This window comes from Panthera pardus, unplaced genomic scaffold (assembly GCF_024362965.1).
Source record: "Panthera pardus isolate Hobbes unplaced genomic scaffold, ASM2436296v1 HiC_scaffold_17, whole genome shotgun sequence".
NCBI classification, from domain to species: Eukaryota; Metazoa; Chordata; class Mammalia; order Carnivora; family Felidae; genus Panthera; species Panthera pardus.
Window position 1 is genome coordinate 71,984,735 of NW_026526732.1, and position 26,517 is coordinate 72,011,251.

At 39.1% G+C, this 26,517-nt stretch overlaps 1 protein-coding gene across 1 annotated transcript in view; it reads left to right on the forward strand.

Moving 5' to 3' along the window:
- The window catches only part of RNGTT (RNA guanylyltransferase and 5'-phosphatase), a 306,404-nt gene extending 283,381 nt beyond the window's left edge, over positions 1-23,023 (forward strand). Inside the window, exons 15-16 of the mRNA XM_019442831.2 lie at positions 18,657-18,780; positions 20,249-23,023. Coding sequence (XP_019298376.1) covers positions 18,657-18,780; positions 20,249-20,412 — 288 coding nt within the window. The 3' untranslated portion in view covers positions 20,413-23,023. The remainder of the gene's footprint in view (positions 1-18,656; positions 18,781-20,248) is intronic.
- Positions 23,024-26,517: the final 3,494 nt, after the last annotated feature.

Below are 26,517 nucleotides of genomic sequence, written 5' to 3' on the forward strand. Positions count from 1 at the left end.
GCCCCTGTGTAATAGAGCCTCAGAAAAATGCTGAGTTGAGAAAATGTTGCCTGAGACCTCAATCCCTGCACCAGACAGTTATATGGGCTACTTGTTGCAAAGTGAGGAAGGCCAGAAAGCTGCAGGGCAACGAGGACTTGAGAGGGATGGGTGCTCTCCACCCCTATCCATTTCCTGTTCTCGGATCTACATAGGTGTTCCTTTACTCCTTTGTGAGATGCCAGGGTGACAGAAGGTATCTCCCAGGTACCTTTTTACCACGGCCTGCAATAGGGAACATCCAGTACAGAGGAATTCTCCAGTCTCATCCCCTCTGCCACGTGAAACCCAACCATAAAAAAAATAAAGTAACAGAGCCAGTTTATCCCATTCTTGTGCTTGGGTATTTAGGGTCAGTTGTTTTGTAGGAGCTCACCTGTATTTTGAGAGAGTAGCAATTAAATTGAGCCAAGTGTGGCAAAACAGTACATGGTACAAACTAAGTTAAAATTCCAAAAGCGCTCTCTGCTTGTGGCAGTTTCTTAATGTTATGGAGCACAGAACTGTGTAGCCACCAGAAAGACAGAGCAGCTAACGACCCCATTTGGGGCATTGTTAGACAGTTCTGTTGACACATGAATACATTTCATATGATTATCATAAAGCTATGGCCTGGAAATTGAGCAGCCATGGTGCTGCATTTCAGACTTACATTTATAATAAGCTGTAATAAAGTAAACATTCTAAATGGATGTAAGAGTAGGCATTACTTGTGATCACAAATGTGTGTTCAATTGAAGTGCTTTTGAAGCTCAATTTAACAAAGCAAACAAATTTCCTGGCATTATTAACATAATTGTTCTCACTGTTGGATTTTGATTTCTAAAAAGTTATTTAAGAAAAAAAGAAAAAAAAAAACATTGCTGGAAAACAAAACCACCAAAAAGATATGTAACTAAGATTGAGCTACTTTTCCTTTTATCATGTCAGATTTTTTAAAAAGTCCCAGATGTTCAGTCTGCCTCTTCCCCTAACTTGCCCAACCATTGCCAACCTATTTAACTCTGAGTTCATGTTTCGTGATTAGTTTTGTTTAGTTGTGGCTTAGATTCAGCTGTTTGCTCTGCCATCAGTAGTCTGTGGAGTGGGGCTACACAGCATTTATCTGCTAGTAAAACTCCAGGCTGTGCAGTAGTTAAAACAGGGACTTCTCCCCCTCCCCTGTCCTAAGGACAGAAAAGGACTAGAATATCCCATTTAACACCAAAGTGGGGGATGCATAACTATATGTAAATTTAGCACCAATTAGATGGTAGAATCTGAAGGACTGTTGTTCCTGGAATGTTCCAAAAGCAAAAATGGAAATCATAGTGGTAACATCTCAAGTGTGGTGGTAAGACAGAGCAGTGACAATTTGGAGCCTTTGGGCATGGCACAGTACCAGGAGGTGATCACTGTGTCTTCTGTGACAGCTGGCAGCTGGCAAACAAAGCAGATGATGTGTTCTCAGCTTGTAACTTTTCCATAGTGTTTTCCAATTTTGAATAAACCCCCAAAACAGAAATCCTTCCTGTATTGTCATTTGGCTAGAGCAGACCCTCATGTAGCAAGTGTGCTCCTGGCACAATAGTCCACCACAGTGGAAGCCGTGGGAGGTCAGGGTTGCGGGTCTACTGGCCTGAAAGTGGGCAGAAGTGCACAGCATGGTGTTGGTAGGAGGAATACTCTTCAGAGACTCAAATGGTGATTTCTTTAAAAAAATTTTCTTTAATGTTTGTTTATTTTCGAGAGAGAGAGAGAGAGAGCACACGCACATGCAAGTAGAGGAGGGGCAGAGAGAGAGGGAGACACAGAATCCAAAGCAGGCTCCAGGCTCTGAGCTGTCAGCACAGAGCCCGATTCAGGGCTCGAACCCACAAACTACGAGATCGTGACCTGAGCCGGTCAGAAGTTTAACCGACTGAGCCACCCAGGTGCCCCCCAAATGGTGATTTCTGATAGTCACGGAGTTGAGCTGACCTAGTCAAAATTAGAGGGAGACACACTGGTGTGAGAATATCCTATAAAAGTACTGGTGATTTAATAGCATTCCTGCCAACCATATGACCTGATACATTATTTTGATTCTGCATCAAGATTGTACCAGATACTTTTTTAGAGGAAAGATAAAAAGCCACTGACCTTACTTATCTTCAGACTTAATTCCAAGTAGCTTAGCACTATAGCCCAGAAAATAATAGCTAACCACGGCTACCTTATTCAGAATAGACTCTCTGAAGGCTTAATAAGAGCAGTTGAGTGGTAATGTCCAAAGCTGTAGGGTTTTCTTTGCCCATGAAATTTTGATTCTTGCTCTATATATCCACTAGGAGACATTCCAATTATCCTCACCAGGACGGGGTTAGAACAAAAGCCTAAGAGAGTGGGAGGGGGAAGGGGAGACTAAATGACAGATTTAATGTGGTTCCACATGTAATCCTCAGGAGTTGTGAATTGTGACAATTCTGATCTCTCAAAGGTTCGGCAGTCCGATGCTTCTAAATGTAGAAATCTTTAGATAATAACCAGTGGTTTTGCGCATTTTATGTACGTGCATAATTCTTTGCAGAGATCCTCCCCGCCCCCACCCCAAATTTGAAAATAAAAGCAGATAAACCGATTGCCAGGACCGAAAACACTGTTTTAAATCACTGAAGCCTACTAAAAATTTAAACAACTCCAATCATCACTGAAATCTTCCTTGGTTATGTATTACTCAACTGAAAAGCACTTTATCTTCATTTCACAGACCTGGCTTAGGACACTTGGAACGTCCTTTGTCTTCTCTCCACGTTTTTTCCCTTCCCACTTTTGAGATTTCTCTTACTTCATTCCTCCTGACTTCTTTCCAGACCTCTTTTCTCCAGACTGCTGTTAATTAACCCATGACACTTGAGGTTGGTGGGGTTTTTTTTATCTGTTTTTGTCCCATGCAGTCTGAGTTTCTTATTCCTATTTTAGAAGATCACTACATTAAACTTAACATGACCTGCTGCTAGAGCTCATGTGTCTCCTTTAATTTTGTGGTGACTGCAAAGGATACTCCATTAACTCTTTGCTTTAGCTATTTAGTAATTTCTTGATTAGGAGTGAATAATAATAAAATTTTCCTTTCCTCTAGTATGTTGGATTTCCTTGATATTACTAAGAGACAGTTTGATAAAGAGCTCTAGATCTAAACACAACCTTGAAAGAATTAAAGACTCTGATCCTTAATGTCTTAATTATTATAAAAGAATAATGTATATAAGGAGACTTGCACAGTGCTGGCTACATAGTAGTTATTTAATAAATGTTAGTTCCTTCCCTTTCCTATGAAGGAAAAATCTCAGTCAAAATTGAAAAAGTCAATAGCTCTGATGAAAATACAAACATTAAGTTATTTTTGCATACCAGTTACCAAAATAATGAATTTTCTATTTGCTCCTAGTTTTATACTTCCTCAATGCATGAATGTTCACAAACATAAAGATACACTAATTAATAGAGATAATGGAGGATGCACTTTAGTATTTAAATATTTTAGAATAAAAGTGTTTGATTTGATCATCTTAAGTTTCCTATCAGGTCAGAAATACTGGATGTTATGAAAGGGGATTGTGATGTTTTGGAGAAAATAATTTTTCTCTTTTTAAAAAGTCCATTTATTTATTTTGAGAGAGAATAAGCAAGCAGGTGTAGGGGCAGAGAGACAGAGACAGAGAGAGAGAGAGAGAGAGAGAGAGAGGAGAGAGAGAGAGAGAGAGAGAGAGAGAATATCCCAACAGGCTCCATGCTGTCAGCACAGAGCCCAATGCAGGGCTGTCTCACCAAAGGTGACATCATGACTTCAGCTTAACTGACTGAGCCACCCAGGCACCCCTGTTGTAATCATTTCAAACTTCCAACATCTTTTTAGTGGTTTGGGATTGCCTGATACATGGAGCTGATGAGGCAGATTTAAATAAATCTGTTGTGAATATCCTTCAAAGAGTACATAAAGACACAAAATAAAACCCTTGGATTCTAAGCAGTGTTACTATTCAGTGTCTCTGAATTTGTGTAAAACCTTTGTCAGTAACTCCAGGATTTCTTTCTTTTTTTTTTTTTTTAATTTTTTTTAACGTTTATTTATTTTTGAGACAGAGAGAAACAGAGCATGAACGGGGGAGGGGCAGAGAGAGAGGGAGACACAGAATCCAAAGCAGGCTCTAGGCTCTGAGCCATCAGCCCAGAGCCCGACACGGGGCTCGAACTCACGGATCGCGAGATCGTGACCTGAGCTGAAGTCGGCCGCTTAACCGACTGATCCACCCAGGCGCCCCCAGGATTTCTTTCTAAAAGAAGAAGAAATATAGTTGGTGAGAAAGCATATATAAAGATAGAATGCAGTGTGCATGGCAAGGAGTGAAAGAATGACTCTGAATGGCCGAGTGGACATAGCAAAGGCAGGTTACAGGTACTGTGGTCAGAATATCTCAGTGCAAATCTGTATTGACCTGAGGTACAAACTTGTAGGAAAGGAATCCTAGAAAGCTTTGTTTGTTCAGATGGGTCCTAGTTACCACAAGAGCGGTATCACTATACTAAGGTGTTGTGGGTACCTAAGCTAATGACTCAGGGATGTGTGGGTCTGTGGGTTTTGGCGCCCATTAGTGCTACTAGAGCAAGCTGGGTCATTTTAAAGGAAAGCATTTACTCTAGAAGATGATCAAAAGGGAAGAACTTAAACATTTTTGTTGGTGTTCTAAATGGTAGGCAGACTAGGAAGGAAATTTTCATTTATTATTATAGCATTTTGGCTTATTGCCACACAGCGTGTAGATTCATGTGGAGGACAGTTCTCTTGAGGTCTGTACACCATAAAAAGAGCACAGTTGAATAGCTGGGTTTAAATTGAGTTCAAGAAAAGAGATAAAGTTATATAAACCTAGCACGCATTGCTACAGGAATTAAAAAAATGAACATAGATTGGCTCCAAATTGTTAGCAAGTCCTTGGAAAGTATATGAAGGACTCACTGAAGTAAATTTGAACTATGCATTGACATCTTAACGATTGCCTCACTAAAACCTTAGATCTAGTATAATGTGAACTTTGTTAAGCGTGGATATTTAATGGTCATTAAAATAGTTTTGGTTTGGAGTTTGCTACTGCCAGAAGTGAATAGACCATTTATCAAATTCAATCTGACTAATATATCTTATGAATTATTTGCATTGGCTATGGGACAGATATCTTTAAAAAGAAGCAACATCAGATGAGTCTTTCATCATACTTATAACTGTTTAGGAAGAAAAAAAGTGTTAGATGTGCATATTGCTTTTAGCCTTCTCCCCATGTTAATGGTAGATTTTAGAGCTTTCCTTGGTTCTGTATTGTTTTTATTATCCCAATCATGCACTGAATCCACCATCTGCTTATAATTCTCATCATGCTCGGTACTAAACAGGGAGCGATGCATCGTGTCACAAAGTTTGGGGCCCTGTTTAGTAAGCCATTACCATTACCTCACCTTACCTGGCAGAGCTGCCTGTTTTGTCCACATGACCTTTTCTTTTCAAGAGTCATGCCCACAGAAAGGTCTTCAATCCACTAATGGCTTCTCATTTGGTCTAGAAACCAGACAAAAGCTTTGCAGCTGTGAGATGCAGTCCATTTTAAAATTAACCTATTGTAAATCCTTAATGATTGAGAAATTCTGCAATTTGCTATGATTTGTGGTTTGTGCTGCAACTAGAATAGCAAATAGCAGAGATGATGCAGGTCAGAATGGTGTGCATTTGGAGAAAGTGAAGGAAAAGAAACTTGTTAGACACTGTGCTCTGTTCAAGCCAATATGTTATGCCCTTCTGCCCTTCATCCGTCACACATCACTTTGTCTCTCACTCACAGACTCTCCCAAGTGGAATGTACTCCCTGGAAATAATTATTTAAATTACAGTTTATACACAAGAAGTGAAATTGTCCACAAGTGGAATCTATCTTTGCCTCCTTTAATATTTTTTCAGTGTAGAGCCTAGATTCTTAAGGATAAGGAGGGCACGTGTTTTTGACTCATAAAGACCTTGACTTTGGATTTTGCTATCAAAACAAATTAACTCTGTATCCTTATGCGTATTACTTCAGTTTCTACCTCTGTAAGTCTTATTAGATACTTATACAGATTAACGGGCGCCCTGGGTGGCTCAGTTGGTTAAGCGTCTGACTTGATTGAGGCTCAGGTCATAATCTCATGGTTTGTGGGTTTGCGCCCTGCATCCGGCTCTGTACTGGCAGTGTGAAGTCTGCTTGGTCTTCTCTCTCCCTTGCTCTCTGCCCCTCCCCTGCTCATGTTCATTCTCTCTCTGTCTCTCTGTCCAAAACAAATAAATAAACTTAAAGGAAAAAGATACTTATACAGATTAAGTTAGATAATGTATTTGGAAACCTAGTAGGAATACAATGCATTTCTCTGTCACTTACTAGCTATGAGACCCTAATCAAATTACTCAATTCCTCTGTGCCTCTAGCTATGAGACCCTAATCAAATTACTCAATTCCTCTGTGCCTCTGCTTCTCTATCTAGAAAAATGGAGATAACTTCCTAGGGTTGTTATGAGGATTAAATAAATTAATCCATGTAAAGCACTTAGAACAGTACTCAACACCTACTAAGTATTCAATAGTTATTAACCATTGTAGTTGACAGATATCAACAAAAATTGTATTTACAAGTAATGATAAATATTGGAAAGGTGTAGGGAGCTATAAGACAATTCATACAAGCTAGAAAGATAATTAGTGCTTTGTAATGGGAAGCCATTGGCAAAGGATGACATGATTGGATTTACTTTTTTTTTTTATAGTATTTAAAATTTTTTTTTTATTTTAGAGAGAGAGAGAGAGAGAGAGAACGCAAGTGGGGGAGAGGGGCAGAGGGAGAGAGAGCGTGTGAGAGAAAGACAGAGACACGGGGCTCGGTCCCATGACCCCGGGATCATGACCTGAGCCAAAATCAAGAGTCAGATGCTCAACCACTTGAGCCACCCAGGCACCCCAGGTTTGCTTTTTTAAGAAACTGATATCGTCGTTTCTTTTTGTTTCAATTCACCTTTTAAAATTTAACATACAGTAAATTCACTCCTTTGGTGTATAGTTCTGTGAGTTCAGACAGATCCATACAGGTGTATAACCATAACTGGAATAAAAATACAGTAGTTCCCCCTTATCTGTGGTTTTGCTTTTTGTGGTTTCAAGTTATCTGCACAGTCAGCAGTGGTCAGGAAGCAGATGATCCTCCTTCGGACATACGGTATCATCCGAAGGTCAGTATTGGCCTAAGGTTAAGTCACAATGCCTACATCATTCACCTGACTTCATCTCATGTAAGCATTTTGTCATCTTTTGAGAGAGACTCACTCACATAACTTCTTTACAGTATATTGCTATAATTATTTTATTATTAGTTACTGTTGTTAATCTCTTACTCTACCTAATTTTAAAATTAAACTTTATCATAGATATGTATGTATAGGAAAAAACATAGAATATGTAGGTTCAGTACTATCTACATTTTCGGATATCTGTCTTGGAACACACCATTCACAAATAAGGGAGGGGGGACTACTGACAGCACAGTTTCATCACCTTTTCCCCAAATCCCATGGGATACCCCTGTGTAATCATCCACTCCTCCCACATTCAAACTCAGCAACCACTTATCTGTTTTCTGTTCCTATAATTTTGCCTTTTCCAGGATGTCATGTCTTAGCATACTGCATTTGAAATCCATCTTATGTTATTGCTTTTATCAATGGTTCTTATTGCTGAGTAGTATTCCTTCGTATGGATATACCAAAATTTGTTTAGCTCTTCAGCGGTTGAAGGGCATTTGAATTGTCTCCAGTTTGGGATGACTATGAGTAAAACTACTATAAACATCTGTATTGAGGTTTTTCTGTGAATGTTTGCTTTTATTTCTCTTGAGTAAATACCTAGGAGTGAGGTTGCTGGTTCTTACAGTAGGTGTATGTTCAACTTTGTAAAGAAACTGCCAAAGTGTCTTCCTTCCAAAGTGGTTATACCATTTTGCATTCCCACCAGCAAAATGGTATAAGATTTCAGTGGCTTTACATTTCTGTCAGCACCTGATATTGTTCATATTTGTAAATTTTTTTTTAGACCTTCTAATAGGTTTATAGTGGTATCTCACTGTGATTTCGATTTATGTTTTCCTAATGACTAATGATGTTTTGAGCATATTTTCATGTGCTTATTTGTCATTCCTATACCTTCTTTGGTGAAGTGTCTGTGCAGATTATTTGCCCATTTTTAAATTGTGGCTTGCTACTGAGTTTTAAGAGTTCTTTATGTATTCTGAATGCAAATAATTTGTCAGATATGTGATTTGCAAATGTTTTATCCTAATCTGTGTGTTACTTTTCATTCTCTTAGCCGTATCTTTAATAGAGCGTAAGTTTCGGGGCAACTGGGTGGCTCAGTCTGTTAAGCATCCGACTTTAGCTCAGGTCATGATCTCATGGTTCGTGAGTTTGAGCCCCACATCAGGCTCTATGCCAACAGCTCAGAGCCTGGAGCCTGCTTTGGATTCTGTGTCTGTCTCTCTGTCCCTCCTCTGCTTGCACTCTCTCTGTCTCTCTCTCTCTCTCTCTCTCTCTCTCTCTCATTAAATAAAAAAATAAACATTAAAAAATAAAAAAAAAATAGAGCTTAAGTTTTAAAACTTAATCAACTTTTTGTTTTATGGATCATGTTTTTGGTGTTGTTTCTAAGTAATTTTGCTTAACCCTATGTCACAAAGGTTTTCTTCTGCGTTTTCTTTAAGAAGTTTTATAGTCTTAGGTTTCCTGTGTAGGTGTGTTTTCCATTTTGAGTTGATTTTTGTGTAAAGTGAAATATTTAGGTTGAGGTGATTACTTGCTCATTTGGATATGCACACGGGTATGCAGTTGCTCCAGTGCCATTTGTTAAAAAGACTGTCCTTTCTTCCTTGTGTTGCCTTTGCAATTTTGTCAAATGTCAGTTGACCTTGTAATTATGGTTCTACTTTCAGACTCTATTCCACTCATCTGTGTGTCTCTCTGCTCACCAGTACCACATTGTCTTGATTACTGTAGCTTGACACTAAGTCTCGAAATCAGTATCATCCCTCCAACATTATTCTTTTTGTTTGGGCTGTTCTAGCTCCTTTGACTTTCCGTGTAAATTTTAGAGCAGATTGTTGATATCTGTTTAAAAAAAAAAATCCTGTTGGCATCTTCCTTGTGATTACATTGTCTATAGATCATTTTGGGAAGAACTGACATCTTAACAGTATTGAATCTTCTAATTTATGAGCATGGTGTATCTTTCCATTTGTTTCGGTCCTCCTTAATTTTTTTCTGTTGTTAGTGTTTTATAATTGTCAGCATACAGATCTTACATATGTTTTTTATTTACACTTAAGTACTTCATGTTTTTGAAAATTATTGTAAATGAGCCTTTAAATTTTACATTTCTTATTTTTAATCTTTTTTCTTTTATTTTTTTAATTTACAGCCAAGTTATCATATAGTGCAACAATGATTTCAGGAATAGATTCCTTAATGCCCCTTACCCATTTAGCCCATCCCCCCTCCCACAACCCCTCCAGTAACCCTCCGTTTGTTCTCCATATTTAAGAGTCTCTTATGGTTTGCCCCCCTCCCTGTTTTTATATTATTTTTGCTTCCCTTCCCTTATGTTCATTTGTTTTGTGTCTTAAAGTCCTCATATGAGTGAAGTCATGTATTTGTCTTTCTCTAATTTAGCTTAGCATAATACCTTCTAGTTCCATCCATGTAGTAGCAAATGGCAAGATTTCATTCTTTTTGATTGCCGAGTAATACTCCATTGTGTGTGTGTATGTGTGTGTGTGTGTGTGTGTGTGTGTGTGTGTGTGTGTGTGTACACACCACATCTTCTTTATCCATTCATCCATTGGTGGACATTTGGGCTCCTTCCATATTTTGGCTATTGTTGATAGTGCTGCTATAAACATTGGGGTGCATGTGCCCCTTCAAAATAAATTTATCCCTTGGATAAATACCTAGTAGTGCAATTGCTGGGTCATAGGGTAGTTCTATTTTTTATAAATTTTACATTTCTGACTGTTCACTGCTAATATAGAGAAATACAGTTGGTTTTAGTGTATTAAACTTGTATTCTGCAATTTTGTTAAAGTTGCTTATTAGTTCTAGGAGCATCTTTGTAAATTCCTTCTATGTAAGTAATCATGTCTTCTATGAATAGAGACGGTCTTATTTTTCCCTTTCCAACTTGTATGTCTTTTATTTGTATTTTAAGGGAATGACTTGATTGGATTTGCACTTTTCAAAGACCAATCGGGCTGCACTGTAAAGAATTGATAGGATGGGGAAAATGTGGATGAAGACACTATCGTAGGAATCTGAGAGACAGTGAGAGAGGGGACAAATGGACATGTGCAGAATATATTTTGGAGGTAGAATTGGTAGGCAGACCCTGGTAATGAATTGAATATGAGAGAAAAGGGCACCAAGGTTTCTGACATGAGGAGCTAGGTGAATGGAGCTCCCACATATAGAGATAGAGAAGCAGTTTTGGGGGACGATAAAAAGTTGAGTTTTGAACATGTCAGGTTTGATAAGTCTAACGGAATTTCACATAAAGGTATCAAGTAGGCAACTGGACCCTCTATATATATAGGGAATCACATAGAAGAGGAAGAGCTTGGGAAGGAGTCAGGCTACATGGAACCCTCTGTAAAGGCTTGTAGAGAACACTTTTTATTTTCAGTTCCTTCAGCATGCGAAGATCTTAAGATTTTTTTCTCCTCAGACCTTTGGGCTTACTGGTAATCACTGCCTGAAATGTGTGACTCCCCTCTCCCTCCACCCACTCTCATTTGTTTCCCTCTCTCTCTTTCTCCTGCTCTCCCTCTCCCTCCTTATATCTATAAATTGGCTTCTCATATTCTAAGTCTCAAAATAAATATTATCTCCTCAAACTACCCCACAAAAATCAGATATCTTTCTCCCTGTATTAGTTTCTATTACATATCTGTTTTCTGCATAGCTCTTATCATAATTTGTAATTTTCTACTTGATTGTTTACTAGACCATACATGCCAAAGGGCAGGGACTGTGTCCGTATCGCTAGTCTACAACCCTGTTCCTGACACACCCCTGCTCAATATTTGTCAGATGGTGGGAAGGATGGATCTACAGCACGTTGCCGTGGTTGAGTTAGCTCCAGTTTCTTTGTGTTTGCATATGACTGACTTCTTACACTTATATATGCAGAGGTTTCTACACCCAATTTCAGCCAAATTCTGAGCAGGAAAATAACCTTATTTGTTTAATTCTACATTTATTGGCCACACAGTGCCCGGCTTTGTAATAGCCGATGGGGTGTGAAATGGCATTGTGGTATTGGACAGGGAGACCGTATTTGAGACTTGGCTGTTCCATTTTCTAGATCTGTGACTTTGGGTGGGATGTCTACTCTAAGCTTTAGGCTTCACACCTGTCAAAGGGCAGTAATATAATTCATACCTCATAAGATTGTGGTGCAAATTAAATGAGATTATATGTGTGGGCCACAAGTTTATAATGCTTGATATATACTAAGTGCTCAGTGAATAAGTAGTTAAGATTCATTTATATAAAAATGAGGTCATACCATTCTAGAAATGGTTGATACTGCTTGACCAGTGGGGGGAGGGCACAAAGAAATCTTCTTTCACTTTCTATACTTGTTCTTTACTGCCAGAAGCAGAAGTGCTGCTTTTAATGCCATGATGGCAAAGACTGGTAGTGGTATCACCTCCATGTTAGGCATCCAAAAATAGTACAAATGTTTATTCAGATGACAAACTTAGGATATTTAAGCCCTAACACCTTTAGTTTTGTTTGGGGAGAAAGAAGGAAAAGGTGGAAAGGAGGAACGAGGCAGAGAAAGACTAGAGATCGTACTAGGTTACTTTACCTAACCAGCCATCAACAGTACATATTGGTTGATAATCTGAGGCTCGTGATTCTCTTGAATTTGGTAAACATTCTCTTTGAGTATCTACCCTGGACTGGGTACTGTGCTGACAGTGGGGAAATTAGTGGGGAATACATATATTTTTAAAAGTTTTTTTAAATGTGTTTAATTTTATTTTTGAGAGAGGGAGAGAGAGAGAGCATGAGCAGGGAAGGGCCGGGGCGGGGGGGGGACAGAAGATCTGAAGTGGGCTCTGCGCTGAGAACAACAAGCCCCATGTGGGGCTCCAACTCACGAACCGCAGGATCATGACCTGAGCTGAAGTTGGATGCTCAACTGACTGAGCCACCCAGGTGTCCCAGGGAATACATATTTGAGTGATCTAGATCAAAACCAGTGAAATTAACGTGATAGAAATTCTCCTTCTCTACCATGAATCTATATTCTACACCTCAAACAAAGTTGTTCACAACTCTGGTTCGTTTCCACTAAGTGCTAGATACAAGCTTACATGTAAGATTAGGGATTAGAATCTGGGAATGAATGAAATGAATGAAAAGGAATTAGGGCAGAGACTGTCAAACTTTCTTCATTCATTTTGCCTCATACACAGCATCTCTAAGCCAAAAGAAGTACCTAACACCTCCACTGGTTGAGGGGATAGAGCCAAGCAATTTAAGAAGTATTTAGATTTTAACAGTTTAGCACATGTTAAGGACTGTATAACTTCTCCATCCTTGGAGTCAGATTATACACCACCAACTTCGTTTACTGTTCCACATTGATTTTTGTGGTACTTGGTTTTTATCACAATAACTGCCAAAAACTCAGCTTTCCAAAGGTATAATGTCATCTCAAGGAATCTCCTACTGAAACTGTGAACTCCCTGCAACTAGTAGTTTGTATGCTGTCCAACACATGCCACTGTTTCCCTAAAGATTTAAAATACCCCACAATGCCTCTGTGAGTTTGTGGCAGCACACCAGGATACCTCATTGCTTAGTTTGGGAACTGTGGTCTTAGGGCCTTATTCCAAGACTTTGCTTTCTATAAATGTCTATCTTATTTTTCTGTACCTCTGCTTTAAAAACCAACTTGATGTGTATTACATTTTATGAAATAGTTTTTTAAGGAATTTTTCATTATTAAAAATTATGAGAGTTAAGCACATATAATACAGAAAGTTTGGAAAATACTGCATGACACAGGTTAAAAGTCATTCCTCATTCTACACTCCACCATGACCATGCCAACATGGTCATAATGTTTTTTTATCTGTATATTACATTTTGAGTAAGAACTATACTAACTCTGATATTATTAGAAGGTACTAATCTGTAGTTTAGTGGCAATTCCATACCCTAGAGTTGTGACTTGTCAGTAATGACCTTTACGATAAATAAGACAGAATTTCTAGCTGCCTTTTTTTTATTGGCCACTTTCATTAATGAACACCTGATTGGTGGCTTGAAGACCCACCATTCATGAGGGAGAGACTTCTGCTCTGTTTCCAACCTAGAAAATGCAAAGTGTGTTATTTATACAGAGTGGTGGTGGTAAGTGTAACATTTTTTTTAAGAGGGTAACTTGTCCAGTTTTTTAGTTTCTCCAGTAGTGGATGCACTTTCTAAAAGTAATATATCAAGACCCTACTATAATATAGTATTTCTAAAAGATTATCTAATAATTCAGATTTAAGCTATTTGTATTGTTCTGACACCACAAGGAAAACTTCATTTCTTTTTTTCTTTTAAATTTTTTTAATGTTTGTTTATTTTTGAAAGAGAGAGAGAGAGAGAGAGACAAAACAGAATGGGGGAGGGACAGAGAGAGGGAGACACAGAATCTGAAGCAGGCTCCTGGCTCTGAGCTGTCAACACAGAGCCCGACACAGGGCTTGAACCCACCTACCACCAGGTCATGACCTGAGCTGAAGTTGGACGCTTAACCAACTGAGCCACCCAGGTGCCCCAGAAAACTTCATTTCGAATTTGTTATTTTATTTTCTACACCTTTATAAGTACTAGAAATTAGAGTTACTTACATGAATATAAGAGTTTTCTTTTATCTACTTAAGATATGTTTTTAAGATTTACCTTCGGTCATACTATAGAAATAGAACTTGAATTATCAAAGAGCAGAATTATAACTTTAAAAAGAAAAAAATGGTCAACTTAATTTAGCTCCAGAGAACAGTTCACAAAAGATGGGAGTGGAAACTTAGGCATGAAACATATATTCATCTTCGGAGTCTCATTGTCTCTCTCTCTGTCTCTCTCTGTCTCTCTCAATAATAATTTTAAATTCTGACCTGAACAGGTGGGAGCATTACTTTCTTAGCATAGCCTGGACTGTTGAGGAGTGATTTTGTTCTTCTAAATTCCTGGTAGAGGACCTCATGGCTGATTCTAGTGCTGAGGCAGAGAAAAATACGAGATGAGCCTGGAGTACTATCTTGCATTGCCTGAAAGTAAAGTCTAAAAATAAATAAGTAAGTAAAAGTGGAAGCAAATTAAAAGGACACAGGAGCCAACCTGAGAGAGTTCCCAGTGCCAAAACTGGAACACTTTGACCAACCAAATAATTGACAGTAGTAGTTTATTATAACCCAAAGACTAAAATAAATATCCATGAGTTCATAGTAATATACATAAACAAATAAATAAAGGAAGGGAGAGGGACAAGTTCCTTACAAAAAAAGTCCAGATAATAAATGTAGAAGGAATGGAGAAAAAAGAAAATTCCATGAGAACACCACAGGAATAATTGCTGTAGGCAAGATTCACAGATGAATGCTAAAATTAATGAGCAAAACTTGAAGGAGAAACAGGATATTTGTACAGTCTTAAAATACCTCAAGAAACTTATTAATATCTGTGGTGGTTTTAATAAACGTCCACAACTTCTCTGACACTCTTCCTTCCATGAAGTGGAGCTTACTTCCCTTAGCATTGAGTGGGGCTGTTTGTTCACAGTGACTCATAACTAAGCAATAGTGCATGGAGAGGAGAAAACCAGTAGCTCTGCAGTAGTGAACCATGGCAGACACCATCTTAACAAGGTAGTCAGGGTTCACATCGCCAGGAAGAAGTTGTGTCAGTATCACATACCCCCACATATTACACAACGAGAAACACACTTCACCTTTTGGCGTTTGTCCCCAACTCCATAACCTTAGTCTAATCATGAGAAAACGTCAGAAAGTTCCAAATTGAGGAATGTTCTACAAAGTATCTGACTAGTACTTTTCAAAAGTATCAAGGACAGTCTGAGAAACTGTCACAGATCAGAAGAAATAAGGAGACATGATAACTCCATGCAGTGTGGTTTCCTGGATGGGATTCTGGAGCAGAGGAAGACATTAGTGGTAAAACCGAAGCCTGAAGAGTCTGCAGTGGAGTTAATGGTGTTGTACCAATGTGAATTTCTTTGACTTGATAGATGAACCATGAGATATAAAATATGAACATTAGGGAAAGCTGGGTGACAGGAATACTGGAACTCTCTATACCATCTACACAGCTTTTCTGTAAATCTAAAATTATTCCAAAATTAAACGTTAAAAATAGAACAACTCACTGATGGCTTCTCTAAGGTATTTGTTAAAGTGTCTCCAGAGGTGTCTGGGTGGCTCAGTCAGTTGATCGTCTGACTCTTGATTTCAACTCAGATCATTATCTCACAGTTCATGAGATTGAGCCCCGTGTCGGGGCTCTTTGCTGACAGCGTGGAGCCTCCTTGGGATTCTGTTGTATTCATTCTCTCTCTCTCCCTCTCTCTCTCTCTCTCTCTCTCTCTCTTTCTCTCTCTCTCTCTCTCTCTGCCCCTCCCCTGCTAATGCACTCTGTCTCTCTCCGTCTGTCTCTCTCTTTCTCTCTAATTAAACTTAAAAAAAAAAAGTCTCCAGAGCAAATTAGTTCAGAGAAATCCCCCTCCCTCAAGCCTTTGCGCAGTCTCTTTATAAAAGAAATATGCGCTCTTGATAGCAAAACAGCTCTCCCGAAACAGGGAAAGTAAATTCTAGAGTTTTCATCCCACCACTAGAAACAGAAATGCAACTTTGCCTGCTCGGTGTAGGTCAGTTCAGCCAACACTGATGGTTTGCCTTTTGTGACTTGGTAGTGTAGGTTGCCCAGCACCTAGTTACAAAACGTATTCTGTAAAAAGAGTGCAGAGTGGAGCACCTGTGATTGTACCTGACTCTGTTGTGGGCTCTTTGTTCAGGGCTTACTGTTGAGCTGCTAATTTAAAATCTCCAGAGATCCAAGATCCAGTTTCATTGGACTGTCTTCCAATCCCATTATATTGGTAGATTCAAATAGTATAAAAAGTGTGGTTCTCAATAAGATGGATACATGAACAAAATGTTTTACAATATAAAATACATAGTATATTGCTCTTTAAAAAAACAGTAAAATCTCATTAATCCAATGTAATTATGGGTACAGATATGAAATCTTGATTTATAAATATTTTGTTCTTATTAGCTCAAACTAGGGTAACACAGTTGATTATAGAAGGCCTGACAAGGTCTTGTTTTAGTAAATAATAATACGTAATTGGCTGAGGATGATTATTGTCATAGTAACAAATTAGAATTTGGATACTAAAATTAAACTTCTTCCCTGTATGGCAATCATTCTCTTGATCTGACCATTAGTGACAACTGTCTTTAGTTTGTGCACATAGGAGAAGTATTATTTTTGTCAGTTAAATATATTTTACTACCTAACCCGATTGAGTACCTTGCAGTGTGTCTATCTTGGGAATACAACTGATGTGATCAATAAAGATAATGGATTATTCTTGAACATGGACATACATTTAGGTTAGTATAGTGGCAGGTGCCTGCATTTCTCAGAAAGCTGTTTCCCAGTTGTTGTTAATGCATGCCCAAATAGATACACAGATACTTAGTAATACTGCTTAATTGCTGTAGTCAGATTGAGCAACACATAATTTATAGCAGTTCTGAAACCAGGAACACCAGAATGATATGCTCTGTGATACAGACTTAGGACAATTGCTGGTCAGTGAAGTACAGGCGATACAAGCCTGTCTTTTGTGATACATGTGATATAATTTTCTTGACACCTGTTTTCCAAGTGTACCTTTCCATGTCATCCTGGTTTCTTTAGTGAATTTACTTAGAAAGTATGTTTTACTTTTTATTTTTTGAAGGCAGTATTTTAGTTCCTAATTTTATATTTCTCGTAAGAATTATACTGGTTGGCCACTATATGCCAGGTCCTTTCATTTATTATTCTTCCAGTGTCACAGTAAATTAGGGACTCCTTGTCCATTTTAGAAATTACAAAATGGAGATTCTGAAAGGTTTGGCGACTGTACCTCTGTTAGACCCTACATTGTGATAAATGTGGTTACCTCGCTGAATGAGTTGCCTAGTACTTGGCTATAGGTAACGTATCAAAAGTTAAAGGTGGTGGATCCTTAGGAAGAAAGGGAGGGGAATTGAGACTAGAATAGTGAATATTTGAGAATAATTTTAGCAAAAGTTTGCTATAAGTAGAACATCACTTTTTTGGGCAGGTCTGTTCCAGAGTCACTGAATGTATCTGTCCTATTGAATTGGTTGAAAATGCAAATAATCCAATCAAGTATGATACTCATTAAGGGAAAGGAATACAATCTGATAGTTTTTATGAAGGCATGTACTGCCTAATCTCTGAGTTGAAAGCATCTTTTAAAAATTTGCTTCCCTTCATATTCCTAGGTGGTATTGAATATGTGTGTAGAAAAAAAATGAGAGCATTTCAAATAATGCTAATGAAGTTTAAATGATTGCAATCTACCATATTGTGAGGAAAAGTTGTTAGCTGTGAAAGATGAAGACTGAATTAAAATATTACCATGACTGGCATTTGATTTGAAAACTGCAAAGATAAGCTTAGGTTCCTATTTATGAAAGCCATCTTCACAGCCTGATGAAATATCTTTTAAAAGGTTTTATAGTTACCATGGATACTTGTTAGCTTTGATAGAGTAAGTTGTAATTCATATTCAATCATCTGAGGTGAAGTAGCCAAAGAACCCACCAACCAAAATCTAAAGTGGCTTCCTCTGTATACTCATACTAGTTTAGAGATGGAAAGGGTAAATAAATAACCTGAGATTAGCGTTTGGGTTAGTTATCACTGCTTGAAAAGCAAAATATTTAGGATGCGCATTACCTGAATCTGATCCTAATGTTTACCTTTTATGGGTAACTTTTACTTTTAGCTACTAAAGGGAACTTCTTAGGTTTTGACAGGGGAATTTAGATGGTGAGACCCTTCTGAAAGCTGATGAACCCAAGCAGCATACGCAATTTCTGAAAGCCATAGGGACACAGAAATATTGAAGGCATTGGTCCCTATGGTAACATATTTGCATTTGGCCCAGAAGTGGCTGGTTTCTGCTTAGCCTCTTTTAATTGCTATATATTGACAGCCATTTTCACAACTATTTATAAAATGTTGGATTAATGAGCATGTGTACAAGGGAGTGCACACCACATCCTTAGGCTTGATTAGACACTTGAGATGACAAAAAGCTCTGCGTGAAGAGTTACCGAGGTGTTTTTGGCATTCCCTAATGTGTCTGTCACATAGTGGAAGCAAAAAGCCTTTTAAATGATTTAAATATTTTCCTCAATTCTCTTTTATAAAACAGGTGACAAAAGAGCTAAAACAGTATGACAACAAAATTATAGAATGCAAATTCGAGAATAACAGCTGGGTCTTCATGAGACAGAGAACAGACAAAAGTTTTCCTAATGCCTACAACACTGCCATGGGTGAGTATGACAATCTACCAGTGTTTGTTTCGTTAGAAAAGAGAGAGGGAGAGAGAGCGTTAAGGTTTTGGAGTCAAAATGTGCTGTCTTTATTGATCTGTTTGATGGGGTGAATCCGTAGGGTCATTCGGAGCCTACCCTTGTGGCTGGGAAAGGGGTTGTGACTTTACTGGCTCCAGTTGGCTTGTAGGTTGTCCCGAGGCCTGTGGGCTCGCGCCCCTGCGCCCAGAAGAGAAGTGTAAAGGGCAGGATAATGGGCTGTATACAAGTTGAATTTGTTGAACAACAACAAAAGCCACGATAATTTCAGATCTATTCAAAACTATAAAAACCATTGTTTGCCAGATGGTAAAAGACAAAATTAGCAGGGGAAAATGTAATTTCCAGCTCCTAAAATAGCTTTACAAACAATGGAGAACAAAGTAAATGAAAACCATTAAAAAACAAAACAAAACAAAAACCTCCTGAAACCTGCTCTGCTGTCCTTCATAGTGTTCTTTGGGTACAACTTGAATGCTTTGAGAATTCAGAATAGTAAGTTTCTTTCACGGAGAACATCACAAAGTAATGAAGTTTACAAGCTAAACTAGTAGCAGTAGTTGCTCTGGATCGCGTTTTTAGTGAATCTGAAAAACATACATAAAAACCAAGATTGAAGGTTAATAGCATTGTGTGCTGTTGGACTGCTCAGTCAGTGATGTTGCTGATTATATGATAAGCTTATGAGAAAATACAGAAATTGCCAGTTTCAGTTTTGCAGTTTATGAAAAGTTACTATTGTACATTTAAAGGTTTTGTTGGAACTAGCATCTGTGTTCAGACAAGATGAGTTAATTTTGAAAATAGGAAAAATTAAGCCAGTGTCTTTTTTTCCAGAGCTAAATATGTAAATAGGATTTAAAGGACTGGTAGTAAATTTTGACCACATAAGAAGAGATGCCTCGTTTATTCGTAATGTTGTTGTAATACCTTACTTCCTCAAACAAGTTGTTAAAACAACAGAGTATGTATGATCTGCCAGCTACAGCGGAGCCTCCCTGTTCAGTGGAAATGGTGGCCGGTGCCATCGTGACAGGGAGGAGTTCTTTCTCAGAGGAGAGACGACACGTTTTCCGTAGAAGTTTGGTTGAATATAGACTAGAGTGTGATGCGCTGTGCTCCGTTCAAAACCTGAAGACAGTTTTGGAGCGATGGACAGCCACAGTGAAGGCAGGCTTATCATCCAGATACTTAACGTTTTGTTTTAAAATGAACAGTTCAAGAAAGAGTGGGCACCAGAAAAGCACCCATTTTAGGGGGCGGGGGAGGGAGGAGAATAGTTTAATGTGTGAAGCGAGTCACCCAAATCCGTAAAATGCAAGTGTTTAGCATATTGGGATGCAAACCTTTCCCCTTTGGCATCCCCCTGTGGTGAGTCAGCTGCCTTAATTAACCCTCGCGTGAGACACGTGTCTCCCTTTGTCCACAGCTGTGTGCAACAGCATCTCCAACCCTGTCACCAAGGAGATGCTGTTTGAGTTCATCGACAGATGTGCGGCGGCTTCTCAAGGACAGAAGCGGAAGCATCATCTGGACCCTGACACAGAGCTCATGCCTCCACCGCCCCCCAAAAGACCTCGCCCTTTGACCTAAGACCTGCCTCTGACTTGAGGATTGAGAGGAAAAAAGAGTGAGAAAGAATGCTGTTGCCCCATTTTTGCAACCAGAGAAATTCAAAAGCGAATGTGGCCTGATGCCGATACGCATTTGAATTTTTTGTAAAAAAAAAAAAAAAGAAAGAAAGAAAGAAAGAAAGAAAGAAAGAAAGAAAGAAAGAAAGAAAGGTATTGTAGCCAGCCTGTAAATATTTGATGCATTTGTTTCCTCAGTGCTACGATACATCATGGACTTCACACAGTTTATTTATATCTGATAAACTCAGCCTTACCTTGTGGAATCTGAAGATTGAAATATCCAAAGGTTTAATTGAGATTGAAATCAATGCAAAAGAGGCCTTGTTTGTATATGGATAACTTTGACCTTTAATTTATAAAGTTAGTAATCTGGAACTGTGAGCGTATAAAAAAACACTGTATTTTTTAGAAGTTGTATTTCAACCATGGTAAATTCTCCTTTTGAAAAATCTAGGCAATGGCATTAAACATTCTTGCTGTCGTTTATCATGGGTTTCCTACATTTCTGAGATTCTTGTGTTCAAAAACAAATGACAAGGTTGTTAAGTATTATATATTATACTATGTTAAACAACTCAATCTGGCTTATCTCATTTTAAGAAGTTTTTTTAGAAATGTAAAAGTAAAAAAGTAAAGCCCCGTTTTTGTGAATTGCATCCTGTCTAAAGGAAGTATATTGAGTATTTTCATCTGTTTCTATTCTTTGAACTAAAATATCAGATATCCAATGTGTCCATTCTGGCAGTGGTTTTCAGTTACTTCATAGAACTTAGATATATACCACCAGGTTCCTTTTATGTGTTGTTCTCCTGGGAGACCCTTTTTCTTCCTTCCTTCCTTCCTTCCTTCCTTCCTTCCTTCCTTCCTCCCTTTTTTTTTTTTTTTTTTTTGTTTTTTAATGTCAGGGCTACTTCTGCTTTACCTCAGTGGTATCAGCACATTGTAAATTACATTAAAACACACAACTCACTGTGATGATGGGAATGATATCAAATACAGACGATGTTGTGTTAGTTCCCTCGAACAAAGCGGCAAAGGAAATGCCAGCTGACTCCTTTGATTAGAAGGTGATGTCAATGGAATAGAATGCTGTCACTAGAAAATGCTCTCCCACTGCTAGATAAATGCAGAGGCAAAGAGTAGACATCTGTAGAAACTAAACATCAAGGAAGCCAAGACATTTATTTTCAAAGCCAGAATTCTATCTGTGTTCTGTTCTCGGGATGCTATTTCTGTTGTACACCTGAATTTTAAAACATTTACTGGTTGATAATGGATTTAAAGAGCAGCTAATTGGTCATCTGCCATTGTTGAGAAGCCGTGTTCTGATTGGTTTGTGAAGGAACTCTCAGAATTTGCCTATTATAGGCGAATATATTTATTTTTAGAGGTACAGGTTTTAAGTATATGTGTATTTAAAACAAATTTTCATGATCTGAATTTTATATATGATATGCATATATATGTAAGTATACGCAGCAGTGTATATTCTTCTACTAATACAATCAGACATGAAAAATCCAAGTGAGTTACCCAGCTGACTGAATATCTGACAGGATTTCTATATGATATAGCACAGATTAACCAAAAATGTATTTATATTCACCTGAGTTTTAATGTTTTTAAACAAAGTTTTCTCCTGTAGTGCTTTTCTATATGAAATACTAGGAGTCATGCTTGGGCTTTTTCCTTTATTCTTTCCAAGTTATGTAACATTAGTGAATTTATCTAGAATGTCATTTTAGTATTTCATTCCTAGAGTGCTTTTGTGAGTTTGGGCACTAAAGGGATTAAAACACCTGACTGCCACAATGATTGTTGAAAGGTGGAAATTTGTAAGGTTTCATAGTGTCTTGTACAAAGTGGATCTGAAAAAATACCTATGCAACTCCAAACAGTCCGATGCCTGCTTCACCAGGGTCAGTGACTCTTCTCACACACTATGTTGCTTTCTCCCGAGCCTGTATAAGTGGAGAGCCCTTTTGCAGATATAAGAGCTAGCTTTTGCCAGTGATCTTTAATGGAGTTAAAATGTTTATGGTAATTGTAACCTTTTAAATGAGTTATGTGAAAAGAGCATCTCATTTTTAATACACCCAGATACTTTTTCCTTGCCTTTGTGCATTTTCTAAAACTTAATTTCCTTAATTTGTCCTTTCCTTTCGATTACAGTGAAGTATAATAGCCGGCCTAATAAGTAGATCCCATTTAGCCCCCGAACACACTGTCGTCTGCAGTATCATCAGAAGTCATCTAGAAAGTCAAGGGGGAGAATTGAGAGGCAGGAATTGGGACATCAGGAAGGAAAGAAACCCTTCCCTTCTCAGGCCACTTCACAGCAACTATTTTCTGACACTGAGGTTTTGTAGGCAAGAATAAGAAAACTTTGCTTTCTTGAGTTATCACATATAAAAGCTTTTGCTTTGTATTTGGAAAAGATGCGGATGACTCGACTGCCTGGATGGTTACATTTGCTTTCCATGAAATGCTCAGAAAACGTCAGGACATTCCTTCTCTAATTGTGTGTCAGTGCGTATTGTAATAAAACCACTGAGTTAAAATAACAGAAAGTGTATGTACTTTGTTTGGCTGGTGATGCCTTTGTGTCCCTCTATGTACCTAATGATTTTGTGTCCCTTTTATTGCTGGTGTTATCCTGCCTCTGTCAGCCATACCCGTCGTAATCCATCTGGTTTTGTTGCATTCTAGAATTAGCATAAAGACTTGGAAAATCCTCTATTCTTCTTCCTGAGAAACCAAGAAATTGGATTGACATGGGGGATGTAGCTTGCGCCTTTTCTTTTTGGAGGGTAGGGGAGCAGGGGAGAGCACATCTTTAAGTGATATTTATAGTACTTCTGTCCGTGTACCTCATCCTAGCGCTCTATTATATGGGTAGATATCCTGTCACGTTATTTTGAACACATTTAATTCTTTCAGAATACTCAGCAGTAAATATTCTGAAATGATGAAGTAATGACCTGTCCATTTTTTTGTCGACTCTGTATTTTTGTACCATGGAATTTGCCATTTAAAATTTGTAAATGATGTGGTTTTGAATTATGTGTATAATCCTTTCCAGTCAAAAAACCTTGAAAGTCAACCAAATACTCGCAGGCAGGGAAAACTAATGTGGTGGGGAAAAAACCCTGGGCTAACCCCAGAGACCAAGTCTAGGCTCTGACTCTCACTGGCTCTGTGTTCTCTCTAGGTCTCACCCTGTACCCCCTCCCCCCATCTATAAGAGGCTGAGATTGAGCCAGATGATCAAAAAGAGCCTTTTCAGGTCCGACATGATTCTTGTAAAAGCTCATGCTTTGTAAATAGCCCATATTCACAATGAAGGGAGTATTACCACTACCGAATATCCACCAAGCACCAAGACTGTCCCCAAAACAACTCCTCTGTGCAGGTAGGGACCATTATTAACCTCATTTTGTAGTTGAGGGACCTGAGACTTACATAACTAACCCATGGTTACATAGCTAGTAAGTTGTGAGCTGAGACCCCAACAAAGGCCTTTCTGACTCCAGCTCCTGATTTATTGCTCGGTACTCCTCACAGCTTTGTTGCAGTCCCGGCTTGGGGGCTGCTTCTGTGCCAGGGGCCCCAAACTCTGTTTCTTTGGTGCCAACAGGAAATGGGTTTCAAGCATCTCTCTCCAAACCAAGGAGATGAACTTGGGATTGGCAAAGTAAACATATTTTTAGGGCCTTATTATTTAACCACTTATTTGGCAATATTTAAATGTGAGTGACACAGAGGCCATGAAAAGAAGTTTAATATTCTCATTAAGATGCTAAGTTCCGAAGACATAACTAGGAAGAAATAAGCGATTAAATTACACACTGGGCCAAAATTTTCCTGATTGTCGCATAGTTGACTGTCAACCCTGATGCTTTGGCAGGTTGGTGTCAGCCTCGGTTAACCCAGAAGTGTCCCTCCTCTCACTGGACTCTGGTATCAGGTGGCCACTGTGCATGATAAACAGGTGGGGGTGGAGGGCGCTCAGAGCAGGGGGCCCCCAGGCTTCTAAGAAGAAGACTTCACATTTCAAAAAAGGAGCCCATGGACCTGGGGTTGCCAACTATTTTAACTTGCAACGGCTTTACGAAATAATATGTTGCCATTATTGCATACAGTAAAGGGAATCTTAACACCCAAAAAGGAAGTAGGACATAACTTAGAAGAAAGGACGTGTCTTTATATAGAACAAATTTTGTTTTGTGAAAGATTCTCTACACTATCCCTTGCTTCTACATTTCACCCCAAACTGGTAAAATCTTTGTCATGGACCGGTGCTGGGAATCCTTGCATAGGTGGAATTCCAGGCAGCTTGTATGTAAGTGGGGAGGCAGGCAAGAAGCCCCTAAGGGAAGAAGCAGCCCCTGGTTCCATAGCTAGAGGTCATTTTCATAGCCAGAGCTGATCAGAGTATAATTACCTCACAACTGTTGATTATATTGTGCCCTTGAGATGTAAAGCGTACAGGCGAAAAATGAGTTGTCTGAACGTTGACAGATACTCCAATAGGATGACACCCTCAGCTGTTTAAGGTACAAAAATAAACATGCCAAATACAACACAGAAAAACAGAATTTGGCTTTGACAACGAACCCGAACAACAGAGTCGCCAATGGTCACAACTTTGAGGTGGGCACGTAGTCAGTCTGTTTTTCCTTTAGATCACTGCCACCAAGAATGACCTTTCATGACTGCAGACCCGCTCCTGCTCCCCGGTGAGAGCTCCCTGGCACATGACATCAAAGGGTCTCCATGATCCGGCCTCGGCCTGCATCCAGATTTGGATCATGCCTGCCCCTTGATACAGCTGTATGCCTCGCTGTTCCCACAACGCCGTGTCCTCTAAACCCAGGAACCTTTGGGGCGCCTGGGTGGCTCAGTCGGTTAAGCGGCCGACTTCGGCTCGGGTCATGATCTTGCGGTCCATGAGTTCGAGCCCCGCGTTGGGCTCTGTGCTGACAGCTCAGAGCCTGGAGCCTGTTTTGGATTCTGTGCCTCCCTCTCTCTGACCCTCCCCATTCATGCTCTGTCTCTCTCGGTCTCAAAAATAAATAAATGTTAAAAAAAAAAATACTATTTCCAACTAAAGACAAAAAAAAATTTTGAAAAATAAATAAAATAAACCCAGGAACCTTTGCTCGTGGTGCTGCCACTGCTGCCAGAAACCCCCAGCCTCCCTTGATGTCAGGATCAAGGGAGCCTTCCTGCCATAGGTAGCCTCTTAGATCTCACACTGTATTGTGATCGTCTCCCCTGGTCTCCCCTCCAGACAAGGCTCTCGACCCATACCCGGGGTGACAGCAGCAGGCCCTTGGTAGTAATTAGGGCAGGAGGTAGGTTCAGATACCCCCTTGTACCCGCTCTCGAGACTCAGTCAAGATGCATTTGCTCTGGTCTCCCTCGGCTTAGCCGCACATGGAACGTGATTTTTTTTTTTTTTTTTTTTTTTTTTTTTGTCACTCTGGCCTTCTCATCATAATACAAGCTCTGATAACATCTCATTTCTTAAGAATTTCTTCAGAGGCCATCTATGATGCCTCTTGTATTTAATCCTGATTAGAAGTGTCCTGTCTGTTCTTGCCGTTTGCACCGAAAATGCTGAGGAAACTTCTCAGCAGGAGGAATCTTAAAGTGCCCTGGCCTCCTGGCTGTTATACGCTCTGAGGGAGGTGTGAGGGAAGCAGTGTTCTTAATCACGTCTTATTTTTTGGTGCAGTTTCACGGAGACTGCCACGTCTTAAACTAGAAGGCTCCTTCTCCCTACCCACCTACTCGAGCCCAATTTTTGATGTTTTCAAAGAGAAGTCCTCTGGTGACTGCTAAGGCTTTGCAGTTAGTTTTAAAAATAAATACCAGTCCGTGATCCCTTAGCGTAAATTGCTGCTTCTAGCCATGTCTTTTTAGAGTGGGAAAGGCCAGTGAAAGATAGGATTCTTGTTGCTACTCTCCAAAGCTATCTTCCAGGATCTAAAGGAATCAGAAACTTTGTAGTTTCTGTAGAAGTTCTGCTTCCCTTCTGAAAGCTGTCAGGGGAACATTG